The sequence below is a fragment of the Bubalus kerabau genome, chromosome X, assembly GCF_029407905.1.
Source record: "Bubalus kerabau isolate K-KA32 ecotype Philippines breed swamp buffalo chromosome X, PCC_UOA_SB_1v2, whole genome shotgun sequence".
NCBI lineage: Eukaryota > Metazoa > Chordata > Mammalia > Artiodactyla > Bovidae > Bubalus > Bubalus kerabau.
In genome coordinates, this window is record NC_073647.1 from 69020634 (window position 1) to 69037889 (window position 17256).

The 17256-nt window shown below is 34.9% G+C and overlaps 1 protein-coding gene across 5 annotated transcripts in view; it reads right to left on the reverse strand.

The window, feature by feature from the left end:
- Window positions 1-578: 578 nt before the first annotated feature.
- The window catches only part of RBM41 (RNA binding motif protein 41), a 73116-nt gene continuing 56438 nt past the window's right edge, over window positions 579-17256 (reverse strand). For 3 of the 5 annotated variants that reach the window (XM_055565555.1, XM_055565554.1, XM_055565551.1), the window contains 3 exons: window positions 10367-10514; window positions 7706-7886; window positions 579-1353 (listed from right to left, as the gene is read on the reverse strand). In XM_055565555.1, the coding sequence (XP_055421530.1) occupies window positions 7720-7886; window positions 10367-10514 (315 nt within the window). In that variant the 3' untranslated portion in view covers window positions 579-1353; window positions 7706-7719. Of the gene's footprint in view, window positions 1354-4385; window positions 6666-7705; window positions 7887-10366; window positions 10515-17256 lie in introns of those variants that run through there. The other 2 variants (XM_055565552.1, XM_055565553.1) reach the window with 2 other exon arrangements.

Genomic DNA, 17256 nt, shown 5'->3' on the forward strand with positions numbered 1-17256 from the left:
GATATATGGGAACTCTTTTACTATTTGACTTTTCTATAAACCGAAAAAGGCTTTTTAAAAAGAGCTAATTGTAAATTTCCTGGCAGTCTAGTAGTTAGGATTCCATGCTTTCACAGTGGAGGGCCCAGGTTCAATCCCTAGTTGGGGAACTAAGATCCCACAAGCCACATGGCATGGCCAAAACAACAAAAAACAAAAAAGAGAGCTAATTGTCCTAATTTGTATTAATACTCTGAACATTCTAAATTTTCTAAGTTTATCATTTATATTTGTTTCTCTATAAATTTTCTTTTTGTTTACCCACTTTTTAATTGGATTACTGACTTTAGTATACTAAGAAAACTATATGAATTCTATATTTAAGAAATTAGCTCCTGTGTGTGGCAAATTATTTTCCAGTTTGACCTTTGATTTTTTTTATGGTGGGTTAGTGTGTTTGTGTGTATATAGATTTTTTAAATGATTTCTGCTGACCTGTAGGCAGAAAATAAGGAATAGTAGTCAAGTGGCTTTAAGTTTTCAATAGTAGTCCAAAGACAACAGAATAGGAATATTTTATGGAAATGACTTTAAGAAACTTTCTTTCCTCCATTAAAAGTTACATTTATTTAAACATTTACATACAGTAAAATTCATCCATTCTGGTGTACAATTCTAGGAGTTACCATTCTGGTGTACAATTCTAGGAGTTATCACAAATGCATACACTCATGTAATTATAATCAAGATACAGAAAATTTCCATTAAATAAATTCCTTGTGCTACCATTTTGTAATCAGTCTCTTATTTTTAACCCATCATCCACTGACTTGTTCTGTTCCATAGTTTTGTCCTTTTCAGAATGTTATATAAATGGAATCTAACAGTAAGTAGCCTTTTGAGTTTGGCTCTTTTACTTAGCAAAATGCATGTGAACTCTATCCAAGCTGTTGCATGTATCATATAGCTCATCATAGTTTTTATTGCTGAGTAGGATTCCCTTGTATGGGTATACGACAGTTTATCTACACACCAGTTGAGGGTCATTCTCTGTTTTTATTTTCCTTTATTGTTAATGGTCTGTAGGTCTAGTAAAGGGCAGAGGTGAGATTTTATACAACAGGAAGAAGTTTCTTCTGAAAAGTCCACCTTAGAAGTATGCTCCTGGGTAACATGTGCAAAAGGTTATACCAGGATAACGTACTTCTTGTCCTTTAAACTATATTTAAAATTAGAGTTAATCCAAAGTGAGCAGTTTATCAAAGGAATAGATGTTTTTCCTGAGTATAGTTAGATGATATCCTCAGAGCAGGCCTGACAAATATTCTGGAATGCAAGTCATTGGCAGAGTATTAAATTTTTCTTTATTAAAATCTGAAAAAAGTAAAAATCAGCCCAAATCACATTTTAAAAATTTTATAAAGCAAAAGTCCCTTTTCAGTCTATCCAATCACATCTCTAAAAGTTTTACAATTTGGTATGTATATTTTCCAGGGTTTTCCTAAGTTTATTCAGAAATATCTATATATACATATATCATATATATACAAATGCTTTTGTTTATAAAAAAAGTATTCACATATACATATATATTACTTTTTAACTTATTACAAAATCCTAGACACTATACAGATCAGAATGCATTAATAGATATACCTCCATTATTTTAACAGCTGTACAGTATTCCACCAAATGGATGCATCATAATTTATCCATTCTCACACTGACAGACATTTAGGTTGTACCCACTATTTCAGTGTGTGTGACTTTATTAAAATATAATTTGGATATCATAAAATTCACCCATTTAAAGTATATAATTCATGGTTTGTACTATAATAAACAAGTTGTACAATCATCATCACAATCAATTTTAGAACATTTTCATCAAGTTCTAAAGAAACCCTATACACTTCAGCTATTGCCCCCAGCCCTAAGCAACCACTAATCTACTTTCTGTCACTATATATTTGGAATCATATAATATACAGTCTTTTGGAATAGTTGCTTTCATTTAGCATGTTTTCAGCATCCTTTCATATTATAGCATATTTACCAGATATGTTCCCTCCTCTTCTACTTTTTGGAAGAATTTTTGAAGAATTTGTATTAATTCTTCTTTAATGTTTGTGATAATTAATCTGATAATCCATTTATGTTTATGCTTTTCTTTTTGGGTATTTAAAAAGTTTTAATTAACCTCTTATTATAGGTATTTTCAGAATTTCTTTGTTCTCCCTTTCTCAACAATTGGTTTCAGTAATTTGTGTCTTTCTAGGAATGTGTTCATTACAAATAAGTTATCTAATCTATTGGCATAAAATTGTTCATGATGTTCCTTCATAATTTTCTTTAAATTTCTATAAGATTTGTAGTAATGTTTCCCTCCTTCATTTCTGATCCTAGCAATTTGAGTCTTCTTTTTTTTTCAATTTTGTTGGTCTTTACATAGAGCCAACTTCTGGTTTCATTAACTTTTTATTCTCTATGCCATTTACTTATCTAATCTTTCATATTTCCTTCCTTCTGCTTTTTTTAGTTAGTTTTCTTCTCTTTGTCCAGTGTCTTAATGTACAAAGTGAGGTAATTGATATGTGATATTTCTTCTTTTTAATTACAAGCATTTACACTTATAAAATTTTCTCTAAGCATTGCTTTAGGTGCATCCCATAAGTTTTGGGATGTTGTATGTTCATTTTCACTCATCTCAAATTAACCTTGTAACTCCTTCTTTGACATATTGGTCATTTAAAAGTGTATCTAATTCCTATTTGTGTCTCCTGACTTTCTGTTATTGATTTCTAACAGAAGTTTCATTCTATGTAGTCAGAGAACAAACTTTGCATAGTTTGATCCACTTTAATTGACCAAGATTTGTTTAATGGTATGTGATACAGCTATGATTTTTCCAGTAGTCATGTATGGATGTGAGAGCTGGACCATAAAGAAGGCTGAGTGCTGAAGAACAGATGCTTTCAAACTGTGGTGCTGGAGAAGACTCTTGCAAGTCCCTTGGACTACAAGGAGATCAAATCAGTCAATCCTAAAGGAAATCAACCCTGAATATTCATTGGAAGAACTGATGCTGAAGCTGAAGCTCCAATACTTTGGCCACCTGATGTGAAGAGGCAATTCATTTGAAAAGACCCTGATGTTGGGAAAGATTGAGGGCAGGAAGAGAAGTGGGTGACAGAGGATGAGATGGTTGGATGGCGTCACTGACTCAATGGACATGTATTTGAGCAAATTCTGGGAGATAGTGAAAGACCCAGGGATGCCTGGTGTGCTACAGTCCATGGGGTTGCAAAGAGTTGGGCAAGAATGAGTGACTGAACAACAACAACAACAACAAAATGTGATATGGTCCATCCTGGAGATGTTTCATGTGTATTTGAGAAGAATGTGTGTTCTGCTCTTGTTAGGTGAAGTGTTCTATAAGTATCTTTAAGGTTTAGTTGATTTATAGCATTATTCAAGTCTTCTATTCCTTTGCTCATAATTCTGTCTAGTTCTTAATGAAAATGGGATACTTAATCCCCCACTTTTTGTTGTATACTTTTATATTTCTCCATTCATTTCAGTTTTTGATCCATGTATTTTGGTACTCTGTTGTTAGATGCATATGTGTTTATAATAGATGTCACTATCTACGGCAATTTTTTTTGCTTTAAAGCTCATTTTAAATAGACTTTAGATCACGATGGTGTGATCACTGACCTAGAGCCAGACATCCTGGAATGTGAAGTCAAGTGGGCCTTAGAAAGCATCACCACGAACAAAGCTAGTGGAGGTGATGGAATTCCAGTGGAGCTATTCCAAATCCTGAAAGATGATGCTGTGAAAGTGTTGCACTCAATATGCCAGCAAATTTGGAAAACTCAGCAGTGGCCACTGGACTGGAAAAGGTCAGTTTTAATTCCAATTCCAAAGAAAGGCAATGCCAAAGAATGCTCAAACTACCGCACAATTGCACTCATCTCACACGCTAGTAAAGTAATGCTCAAAATTCTCCAAGCCAGGCTTCAGCAATATGTGAACTGTGAACTTCCTGATGTTCAAGCTGGTTTTAGAAAAGGCAGAGGAACCAGAGATCAAATTGCCAACATCTGCTGGATCATGGAAAAAGCAAGAGAGTTCCAGAAAAGCATCTATTTCTGCTTTATTGACTATGCCAAAGCCTTTGACTGTGTGGATCACAATAAACTGTGGAAAATTCTCCAAGAGATGGGAATACCAGACCACCTGACCTGCCTCTTGAGAAATTTGTATGCAGGTCAGGAAGTAACAGTTAGAACTGGACATGGAAAAAAAAGAAAAAAAAAAAAAAAAAAAAGAACTGGACATGGAACAACAGACTGGTTCCAAATAGGAAAAGGAGTTCGTCAAGGCTGTATATTGTCACCCTGTTTATTTAACTTATATGCAGAGTACATCATGAGAAATGCTGGGCTGGAAGAAACACAAGCTGGAATCAAGATTGCCGGGAGAAATATCAATAACCTCAGATATGCAGATGACACCACCCTTATGGCAGAAAGTGAAGAGGAACTAAAAACCCTCTTGAGGAAAGTGAAAGTGGAGAGTGAAAAAGTTGGCTTAAGGCTCAACATTCAGAAAACGAAAATCATGGCATCCGGTCCCATCACTTCATGGGAAATAGATGGGGAAACAGTGGAAACAGTGTCAGACTTTATTTTTCTGGGCTCCAAAATCACTACAGATGGTGACTGCAGCCATGAAATTAAAAGACACTTACTCCTTGGAAGGAAAGTTATGACCAACCTAGATAGCATATTCAAAAGCAGAGACATTACTTTGCCAACAAAGGTCCGTCTAGTCAAGGCTATGGTTTTTCCTGTTGTCATGTATGGATGTGAGAGTTGGACTGTGAAGAAGGCTGAGTGTCGAAGAAATGATGCTTTTGAACTGTGGTGTTGCAGAAGACTCTTGAGAGTCCCTTGGACTGCAGGGAGATCCAACCAGTCCATTCTGAAGGAGATCAGCCCTGGGATTTCTTTGGAAGGAATGATGCTAAAGCTGAAACTCCAGTACTTTGGCCACCTCATGTGAAGAGTTGACTCATTGGAAAAGACTCTGATGCTGGGAGGGATTGGGGGCAGGAGGAGAAGGGGACGACAGAGGATGAGATGGCTGGATGGCATCACTGACTCGATGGACGTGAGTCTGAGTGAACTCTGGGAGTTGGTGATGGACAGGGAGGCCTGGCGTGCTGCCATTCATGGGGTCGCAAAGAGTCGGACACGACTGAGCGACTGATCTGATCTGATCTGAATAGTATAGCCACTCCAGCTTTCTTATACTTGCCATTTGCCTGATATTTCTATCCTTTAACCTTCAATCTGTATCTTTCAATCTAAAGTGTGACTACAATAAATAGCATAGAGGTAAGTCTTGTTTGTTTTTCCCAGTTGATGATCTCTGCCTTTTGACTAGATTGTTTAATCCATTCATAATTATGTCTCAAGTTTTTATTTCTCCATTCCTCTTTTTACTTTCTTTTGCATTAGACATTTTCTAATAAGACATTTAAGTGTATTTAATATTTTTACTAAATATTTTTAGCTATTTTGTTAGTGGTTGCTCTAGGGTTTACCATACACGTCTTAACTGGCTTCAGCTATATACTAACTAAATTCCAATGAGATATAAAAACCTTATTCCTATGTAAACCTATTCCTTTTCTTATTTTTTTTGTGATATTATTGTTAGTAGTGTTATCTCTACATGTTATAAACCCAGTAATATGTCATTATAATTATTACTTAGTATAATTTTATGTCTTTTAAAGAAGCTGACAGAAGAAAGAGCAAGTATATTATTTATAGCTTTTTTATATTAACCTTCTTATTTCCTATTTCTTGTTTCTTTCATTTGTTCCTATGGATTTGAGTTACCACCTGGAGTCATTAATTCAATACAGCTTTGTTTCTACCTTTGTCTTGCTATTGGCAAATATATTAGTTTTATATGTAATAGATCCAATAATGCAATTACATATATATTGCTTGATAAAATAGCTTTTAAAATCAATTAAGAAAGAAAAATGTATTTTGACTATCTAATTACACAATTACCTTTACCAGTGCTAATTATTTGTATGTGTAGATTCAAATTACTGTCTGAGGTCACCTGCTTTCTACCTGAAGAACTTCTTTTGATATTTCCTTCTAGTCAGGTCTGACAGCAACATTTTCTCCCAGTTTTTGACTGTGTGGGAGTGTCCTCATTTCATCTTCATTCTTGAAAAACAGTTTTACTGAATAGGGAATCTATGTTGACAGTTCTTTTTCATTTCAACACTTTGAGTAAATTTTCCCACTGCCATCTCCTTTGTTTCTGATGAGAAGTTATCTGTTATTGAAGTTTCCTTGTAAATGATGCTTCATCTATCTCATTTTGCTTTCAAAAGTTTCATCTTTGGATTTTAGCATTCTTACTGTGGTGTGTTTGTGGATTTCTTGTTTATTTTACTTGGGATTCATTGAGATCTCTTGGATGTGTAGATAATGTTTCTTATCACATTTGGGGTGTTTACAGCCATTATTTATTGGAATATCTTTTTCTGCTCCTTTCTTTCTCTGATATTCCCATTATAAGTACATTAGAGTGCTTAATGGTTGTATACTCTGTTATGTTTTCATTCTTTTTTCTTTCTGATCTTCATCCTGGATACGATCACATTTAATCATCACAATCCAATGAAGTAATATTACTATCCTCATTTTTATAGATGAAAAAAATTGAGGCTCAGATTTAATGACTTGCCAAAGTCAGAGTGGTTAAATATGGCTGTGGAGTTCAAACAAGTCTGATTCCAAAGTTTATACTACTTCCTCTATATCATGTCATTTTTCTATTCTCCAGCAACTATAAACAAACAACTGGGGGACTTGGGGCTGGCTGCCTCTCTTCTAGAAAGCTCTTTCTTTCTACCCTCCTTTGGTATTCTTTGCTAGTATGTTCCTCTTCTAAAATTCATATATTTAATCCCTAACATGTACTGACAATGATTCAGTGCTTATTGCTTTGAATTCAATCATTATTCAATGGTAGCTAGTGTAAATAATTGTGAGAACATTAATATTTTGATCTAAATTCTTTCATTAGAAAAAATGAACAGCTTTTTGAAGATACTGATAACTTAATAGGGAGTGTGCATTAAATATTTGCTGAGTAACCTATGAAAACTACCTACTGTTACTGCTGAAGGTCTAATTCAACAGCATTTGCTGATGTTTAGGCCCCTGGTCACTTATTTACTAGGTGAATAAAATTAGGGACAAGTGGGCTCTAGATATAAATATTTCAACATTTACTTAGTTTTTTTAGAGATATATATATATATATATATATATATATATATATAGGAGGCAGTCTTAGAAAGAATGTCATCTCTAGGGACAAATATATAAGACCTCATATAAATTACAATGATTTAAAAAATCCTTGGAAGAAATCTACTGTAATTTATCCTGAGAAAATGATACTCTTTATAACCAACCCTCTATACTCATTATATTGTCTATCCTAGATAATCTTTGATTATAGAAAATGTATTCTGCCAATTCTTTCCAAAAGCTGAAAGGGATTGTCTTAATTTTGCTTTCTCTCCCTCAGTTTCTCTTCTTCAATTCCAAACAAACTGCTATCTATACACAAACCCTAGATCCTAAATTCTGATGTAAAAAGACCTCCTGGGACTCACAGTTTTTGTATCTTCTAACTGCCACTAATTTCAGTAGTATTATCTGTAGTAGATGATATTAGAGAAGCAGCCTGGAGATCTGGCCGTTGCTTTTTGTTCTTTCCAAATTCTATCACCAATATTTTCCCACGTAGCTTATATCCATTTACTAGACGCAATGCTTGCCATGCTATTTCTGTATCTAAAAGAGAAAGAAAAACCACCAGTTTATGTATGGCTTAATAATTCAATTTTATTCCAAGTCTAGTTTATGTTGTTTTGCCTTGGAGTACAATGTAGGCTATAAGGTCATGTAGTTATTTGAGTTTATTGTGTTTTCCACAATCCCAAATTTGTATAACTCAGCAAGATTAAACTAATAGCTAAGAATAATTACAATAGAATCTTTAAAAGGATGCTTGAGAGTGTCTCCTAATTCAAGGATATAGGTAACAAAACAAAACAAAACAAGGATACAGACAGTGTGCTAAAGAGGGCTAAGCTACATCTAATAATACACAAACTTGTATCTTAGATAACACATTATAGGTGCTAAGAGAATGAAATAATTTTCAAAATAGAAAACACCAAAGAAGTTATTATGGTACTGGGAACATTTTCCTATTAATACTTTTCCTTTTGATTAGAGAGTGGTTGTCAGAGCCCTCACTTGGATAAGTTTAAGAATCCTTGTAGGCGTATGGAAGCTTGAGGTGTAAGAGTATATAGGGTATAGCAGGAGGATTTAATTTATGGGTCTCAGAGTCTAGATGTGGGAAATTAGGAAGGAATGGACTTATTGCCCAGAGTCCGTCAGATTCTAAGTAGACAAGCAATGGTTTTAGATTGAACCAATTTATGTCTTATATGTATGCTCTACAAATTTTCAAATGTATTCATAACTAGTAAAACAGCTATTTATCTAAAAGTACTTAGTGTATAAAGCCTTTTTATTATATATTTTTTCAACTAATGGATCATATTAGGTGGGGGGGTACATGAAATAATATTTTAAGTTTAAAAGGGTTCTTACACTTGAAAAGACTGAAAATCACTAGAGCTGAGGATACAAAAACGTTCAATGAGATAGGAAAGATGGTACAATGCTGTATAAGAAGACTGTAGGGGAATTTGGCATTGCTCATGTGCAAAAGCACTCGCCTTTAAATACATTACTATGCAGTATATAAATTATGATAGTTTAGGAATAATAAAAGGCACAGTTCCTACCTAGCCTCCACCAAAAATGCAAGATAGTCTGGTCTGTCATAGAAACTGGAATTCCTATAGAGATACAACTTGTTTATTTACACTTTGTTTTATTATGCTTTGCAGATAATGTGTTCTTTCCCAATTGAAGGGTTTTAGCAACCCTGAACTATTAGATGATAGTATTTTTTACTAAGAAAGTATTTTTAAATCAAGATATGTACATTGTTTTTTGGACTAAATGCTACTGCTCACTTAATATACTACAGTATAGTATAAACACAAGGCTTCTCAGGTGGCTCAGAGGTAAAGAATCTGCCTGCAGGAGATCCAGGAGACGTGGGTTTGATCCCTGCATTGGGAAGATCCCATGGAGGAGGAAATGGCAACCCATTCCAGTATTCTTGCCTGGAAAATTCCATGGAGAGAGGAGCCTGGTGGGCTACAGTCCATGGGGTCACAAAGAGTCAGACACAACTGAGTGACAGTGCGTGCATGCATGCACCCTTTCTTCCAGTCTATGGTGATAATCTGCATCTGATAGTGTAAATATAACTTTTATATGTACTGCTACTGCTAAGTCACTTCAGTCGTGTCCAACTCTGTGCGACCCCATAGATGGCAGCCCACCAGGCTCCCCTATCCCTGGGATTCTCCAGGCAAGAATACTGGAGTGGGTTGCCATTTCCTTCTCCAATGCATGAAAGTGAAAAGTGAAAGTGAAGTCGCTCAGTCGTGTCCGACTCTTCGCGACCCCATGGACTGCAGCCTACCAGGCTCCTCCGCCCATGGGATTTTTCAGGCAAGAGTACTGGAGTGGGGTGCCATTGCCTTCTCCGTTATATGTACTAGGAAAACAAAAAATTCATGCAACTCACTTTATTGAGATAATTCACCTTATTGCAGTGGTCTGGAATTGAATCTGCAGTATCCCTGAGACATGCCTATATTATTCTTCCCTATGGTTTAGGATACAGAAGTCATGTATTAGGATGCAAACAACAGTTAAACAATATATCACCCACTAGTTAATTATTAATTACTAATGAATTAGCATAATATAGCATAATATCACAATAGCTTACAGTCTTACTCCTAAAGGAACAGGGCATAATGTAACTATAAGTGTTCTGATAATAATACCAATATATTAATAATCAATGTAATTATAACTTGGACTAGAAATATTACTTTCAGCAGAGGGAAAGTAAATTTTGATACAGTGAGTAGGAAGTGCCAAGTTGGGGAAAAGAGAGGACAATGGTGTAAGGTGGTGGTGCACTGTCAAAGAAGGAGAGGAAACACAGAAGGGAGAATAGGAAAAAAAGAACATGTTTTCCTAAGTTCTCTTTCCTTCCTCCAATGTGCTTCTTTTGTGGGCTATATTTAAATTAGAGAGGGCATATGTAGTTGCTAATGAACTTATTAGTGACTCAGCCATAACTGAGTAATTATCCAGATGAAGCTACTTACTGGGAAAAGTGATAAAAGCCTGTCCCCTCATTCGTCCAGTCATCATTCGGAATTGAATTGGAGGTCCTTTCTTTTCCTGGAACCGAGCGAATAATGAGACAAGATCTCTTTCAGTCACCCGAGGGCTAAGGTTCTTCAGGTATAACACCTAATACAAACCAAGGATCAACAGAAATACCACATTAGGAAGATAAGGAAACTATTTCATTGTGGAAGGACTTAGTTTCAGATAAAGGTGGTGGATTGAATACATGCATCTAATTTCAATCCCTCCAAAAAACTTTAAAACTATAGGGACTTTTAAAAAAAGTAAGGGAGAACAAGGAAATGAGGCAATAGCAACAATATTCTGGAAGCTGTAAAATAACTGAACAAGCATACTCGAGAAAGCTGAATCTTAAATCAGCAGTGGGGGAAACCAAGAACTAACCCAATCTACATCTAAGAATCCTGAAACATTTTAGGAACTGATATATTCTAGTGTCTCTGGAAATGGATATAAAGAGCTGGAGTTAAGATAAGGTGGGTATGTTAAAAGTTCTTTAAAAGATTAGATTATATCTTTAAACACCCTCCCCTACAAAATGCTACTGGGTAAAGACCACTCCCAATCCTGCTGTATACTGAAGGTTCATTCTCTGAACATGCGGAATGTTAAACACCACTGAGGATGTGAATACTGTTCCTGAAAACTAGGCTTTAAGAGAAATGATGCATTCTGAATGATGAGGATATCCAAAACATTTTCCTTCATTTGGCTCCTACAATGCTGGTGGTACCCTCCCCAAGTGAGAGTTCTGAAGTCTTCTCTGGGAAATCTAATCAGCCCCAAGAGGAAAGGTCTAAAAATGCTGATTTAGAATGGGGAATTTCTCCAACAAATGAATGAGCCAGATGACTTTAAGTGAAACTTAAATTCAATAAGGATCACTCATTTGATCAGAGCTTCCAATCCGTTTTTGGCTCCTACTCATAAATATGAGCAGAAATTATCAGGCACCTGAGAAAAGCAACTAATGTGAAAGAGACAGAACAAAAAATAAATAAAAGCAAGTGGGAGAAAACAGAAACTATGCAAGGAGAAAAAAAAAAAAAACTTCAAAGAGCCATCACTAATATCCTCAGAGAAAGAAGAGAAAATATTTCATCTATTAGGAATGAAATGCTTTTTTAAAAAGAAACATTCAAGAAAATAAACAAAAAGAGCTCTTAAATGTGATGGAACTTTAGTTCTCATTGGCTTAAAATAGATTATTACAAGGTGTTTAAAGTAAGTACCTTTGTAATCATAGTTAAAATACCTATAGAAGGCACACAAAATGAGAAAGGAAAAAGGCAATTCACTACCAAAAAATTAGCAACAAGGGCTATAAAACAGAAAACCACTAATAAATGGCAATAGTAAATCCTATCAATAATTACCTTACATATAAATGGATTAAACTCCCTAGTCAAAGACATAGAGTGGTTAAACAAACACAAAACAAAATGTGACTAAGTGCTGTCTACAAGAAACTCACTTTAGATTTAAGGCCATACACAGCCTGGAAAAGAAAGGATAAAAAGAGAAATCCCACGCAAATTGCAACCAAAAAAGAATAAGGTTGGCCATGTTTAATCAAGATAAAATAGACTTAAAGTCAAAAACTTTCAAAAGAGACGAAAAAGGACATTATATAATGATAAAAGGGTAGATATAATGACTATAAATATATATGCACACAACATCAGAGCACTTAAATATATGAGCAAACATTGAGAAAACTCAAGGGGGGTATAAATAGCAACACAATACTACTAGGAGATTTCAATACCTCACTTTCAGTAGCAAAAGAAAAACTAGAAAATTCACAAATATGTGGAAACTAAACAACATAATCTAGAACAGCCAATGGGTCAAAGAAGAAATCAAAAGGTAAATTAGAAAATACCTTGATACAAAGGAATATGAAACCACAACATACCAAAATTTATGGAATGTAACTAGGTCAATACTAAAAAGGAAGTTTATAGCATTAAATGTGTGATACATCACATCAACATAAGAAAAGATAAAACTCACATAATCATCTCAATAGATACAGAAAAGCATTTGATAAAATTCAGCATCCATTCATGATAAAAAACTCTTTATCAAAGTGGGTCTAGAGAGAACATATCTCAACATAATACAGTAAGTCACCTACATAATCTGTTCCAAGAGCACAATTACAAGTTCAATTTGTTCATAAATCCAACAAAGTTAGCCCAGGTACCCAACTTAATACAACTGGCTATATAGTACTGTATTGTAATAGGTTTACAATACTTTTCACACAAATAATACATAAAAAACAAGCAGAAAAAATAAAGAAGATATCTTTAATATTATAATACAGTACCTTGAAAAGTACAGTAGTACAGTACAACAGCTGGCATATAGGGGCTGGCATTGAGTGAACAGGCAAGAAGAGTTACTGACTAGAGGAGGGAGAGGAGCTGGGAGATGGCAGAGCTGAAGGATCATCAGAAATAGGAGATGGAGGGCAAGTTACAATTTCACTCCCACCTGACATTGATGATACACACTTTCACATCTTTGAGAGTTTGCAACTTGAAGGTTCACATGTAGGGGACTTACTGTAAAAGCTATTTAGGACAAACCCACAGCCATTGCTCAATAGTGAAAAGCTGAAAGCCTTCCTATTAAAATCTGGAGCAAGACAATGATGCCCACTATTACCATTTCTATTCAACATAGTATTCTAGCCATAGCAATAAAACAAGAAAAAGAAATAAAAGGTATCCAAAAATGGAACAGAAGAGGTAAATTTGCCATTATATACAGATGACATTATACTATATATAGAAAACCCTAAAGACTCCACCCTTATAGCAGACAGTAAAGAAGAACTAAAGAGCCTCTTGATGAAAGTGAAAGAGGAGAGTGAAAAAGTTGCCTTAAAGCTCAACATTCAGAAAACTAAGATCATGGCATCCAGTCCCATCACTTCATGGCAAATAGATGGGGAAACAGTGGAAACAGTGGCTGACTTTATTTTTCTGGGCTCAAAAATCACTGCAGATGGTGATTGCAGTCATGAAATTGAAAGAAACTTACTCATTGGAAGGAAAGTTATGACCAACCTAGACAGCATATTAAAAAGCAGAGATATTACTTTGCCAACAAAGGTCTGTCTAGTCAAGGCTATGGTTTTTCCAGTGGTCATGTATGGATGTGAGAGTTGGACTACAAAGAAAACTGAGCGCTGAAGAATTGATGCTTTTGAACTGTGGTGTTGGAGAAGACTCTTGAGAGTCCCTTGGATTGCAATGAGATCCAACTAGTCCATCCTAAAGGAGATCAGTCATGGGTGTTCATTGGTAAGACTGATGTTGAAGCTGAAACTCCAATACTTAGGCCACCTGATGAGAAGAGCTGACTCATTTGAAAACGACAGAGGATGAGATGGTTGGATGGCATCACTGACTCAATGGACATGGGTTTGGGTGAACTCTGGGAGTTGGTGATGGACAGGGAGGCCTGGCGTACTGTGGTTCATGGGGTTGCAAAGAGTAGGAAACAACTGAGTGACTGAACTGAACTGAACTGAAAGACTCCACACAAAATCTCCTAAGCAAATTCAGCAAATTAGCAGGATATAAGAACCGATAAGCAAATTCAGCAAAGTAGCAGGATACAAGATTAACTTACAGAAACCTGTTCCTTTCTTTACAATAAACATATCAGAAAGGGAAAATAGAAAAAAAATCCTTTTAAGACTGCATAAAAATCAAATACTTTGGAATAAAATTTGACCAAGGAAGTGAAAGACTTATATGCTAAAAACTGTAAACACTGATAAAAGAAGATGATTTTAAGAAATGGGAAGATACACCATATTCTTGGATTGGAAAAATTAATATGGTTAAAATGGCCATAATACCCAAAGCAATCTACAGGTTTAATGCATCCTTATCAAATTACCCATGACGTTTTTCACAGACTAGAACAAATAAGTCTAATACTTATGATGAACCAAAAAAGACCCAGAATTGGCAAAATAATCCTGAAGATAAAGAACAAAGCAGAAGGCATAACTCTCCAAGACTTCAGATAATTATAAAGCTACAGTAATCAAAAGAGTGGTACTGGCACAAAAACATACATATAGATCAACAGAATAGAATAGAGAGTCCAGAAATAAACCCACACACCTACAGTCAATTAATCTTCAATAAAGGAGGCAAGCTATACAATGGAGAAAAGACAGTCTCTTCAGCAAGTGGTGCTGGGAAAGTTGGACAGCCACATATAAATCAATAAAGTTAGAACACCCCCTCACACCATACACACAAAAAACTCAAAATGGCTTTAAGATTTACATATAAGACAGGACACCATAAAACTCCTAGAAGAGAATATAGGCAAACATTCTCTGGCATAAAATGTGCCAATGTTTTCTTAGGTCAGTCTCCGAAGGCAATAGAAATACAAACAAAAATAAACAAATGGAACCTAATCAAACTTATAAGCTTTTGTACAGCAAGGGAAACCATAAACAAAACTAAAAGACAACCTACATACTGGGAGAAAATATTTGCAAAAGATGTGACCGACGAAGGGTTAATTTAAAAAATATACATACAGCTCATAAAACTCAATAACAAAAAAACAAAAAACCCAATCAAAAAATGGGCAGAAGATCTAAGTAAAGAAGATCTTCACCAAAGAAGACATATGGATAGCCAATGAGCACATGAAAAGATATTCAACACTGCTAATTAAAGAAATGCAAATCAAAACTACAATATGGTATCATGTCACTGGTTAGGATGACCTTTGACAAAAAGTCTACAAATAATAAATGCTGGAGTATGTAGAGAAAAGAAAATCCTCTTACACTGTTGGTGGGAATGTAAATTGGTGTATATGAAGAACATTACAGAGGTTCCTTAAAAAACTAAAAGTAGAGTTGCCATATGATCCAGCAATCCCACTCTTGGGCATATATCTGGAGAAAACTCTAATTCAAAAAGATACATGCACCTCAATGCTCATAGTAGTACAATATATAATAGCCAAGATATGGAAGCAAATTAAATATCCATCAACAGATGAATGGGAAGAAGATGTGGTATATATTAATATACACAATGGAATACTATGCTATGCTAAGTCACTTCAGTCATGTCCGACTCTGTACGACCCCATAGATGGCAGCCCATCAGGCTCCCCCAACCCTGGGATTCTCCAGGCAAGAACACTGGAGTGGGTTGCCATTTCCTTCTCCAATGCATAAAAGTGAAAAGTGAAAGTGAAGTCGCTCAGTCGTGTCCGACTCTTAGCGACCCCATGGATTGCAGCCTAACAGGCTCCTCCGAATGGAATACTACTCAGCCATAAAAAATGAGATAATACCATTTGTGGCAACATGGATGGAACAAGAGATTGTCATAGCAGGTGAAGTCGGTCAGATAGAGAAAGAAAAATATCATATGATATCACTTACATGTGGAATCTAAAATATGATACAAATCACAAAACAGAAATAGACTCACAGACATAGAAAACAAACTTATGGTTATCAAAGAGGAAAGGCAGGGAAGAAGGATAAACTAGGAGTTTGGGATTAGCAGGTAGAAACTACTATATATAAAAAAGATAAACAACAAGACCCTACTATACAGCACAGGAAACTATATTTGATATCTTGCAACAAACTATAGTGGAAAATAATCTAAAAATTATATATATATATATAATATAAATATAAAAGTTGTTTTATATATATATAAAACTGAATCACTTTGCTGTACACCAGAAACTAACACAACATTGTAAATTAACTATATTTTAGTAAAAAAAAATATAAAAAAGAAATTAATAAAGAGAAATAAATGGAAAGACATCCCATACTCAAGGACTGGAAATATTAATACTGTCAAAATGTGATACTAATCAAAGCAATCTACAGATTCAATGCAATTCTTATCAAAATACCAATGATGATTTTTATGGAAATAAAAAATATCCTAAAATTCATATGAACCACAAGAGACCATGAATAGACAAAGCAATCTTGAGGAAGAAGAACAAAGAAGTATGTGTTATATATCCTGATTTCAAACTACAGTAATCAAAACAGTAAGGTACTGGCATAAAAAAGTACATATTGACCAATGGACTGGAATAGAGGGCCTAGAAATTAACCACACATTTATGGTAAGCTGATCTTAGACAAGGAGGGCAAAAATACACATGGGGAAAAAACAGTCTCTTTAATAAATGGTGTTTGGAAAACTGGATATCCAGGACAAAAAATGAAATTAGATGCTTCTCTTATACCATACACAAAACCCAACTCAAAATATTAAATACTTAAAAATAAGATGTGACACTCTAAAACTCCTAGAAGCAAACAGAAAAATCTTCTTGACCATTGGCCTTGGCAATAATTTCTTAGATATGATATCAAAAGCACAGCGAACAAAAGCAAACACAGACAAGTGTCATTAACTCAAACCCATATTTGTAGCAAAGAAAACAATCAGTAAAGTTAAAAGGTGACCTACAAAATGGGAGAAAGTATTTTCAAATCATATATCTAATAAAGGGTTAACATCTAATCCGTGTCTCTTTCTCCTGCATTTGTAGGCGGGTTCTTTACCAATAGCACCACGTGGGAAGCCCAAAATATATAAGGGACTCCTGAAACTCAAAAGAAAAAAAAAAAAAAAAGATGTGCTGTGAGGATGTGGAGAAATTTTATCCCTTATGCACTGTTGGTGGGAATGTTTAAGCTGTTACAACCACAATGGAAAACAGTTGGAAGATCATTAAAAAATTTAAACTAGAACTCATATAATCCAGCAATCCCACTTTTGGCTATATATCTAAAAGGACTGGA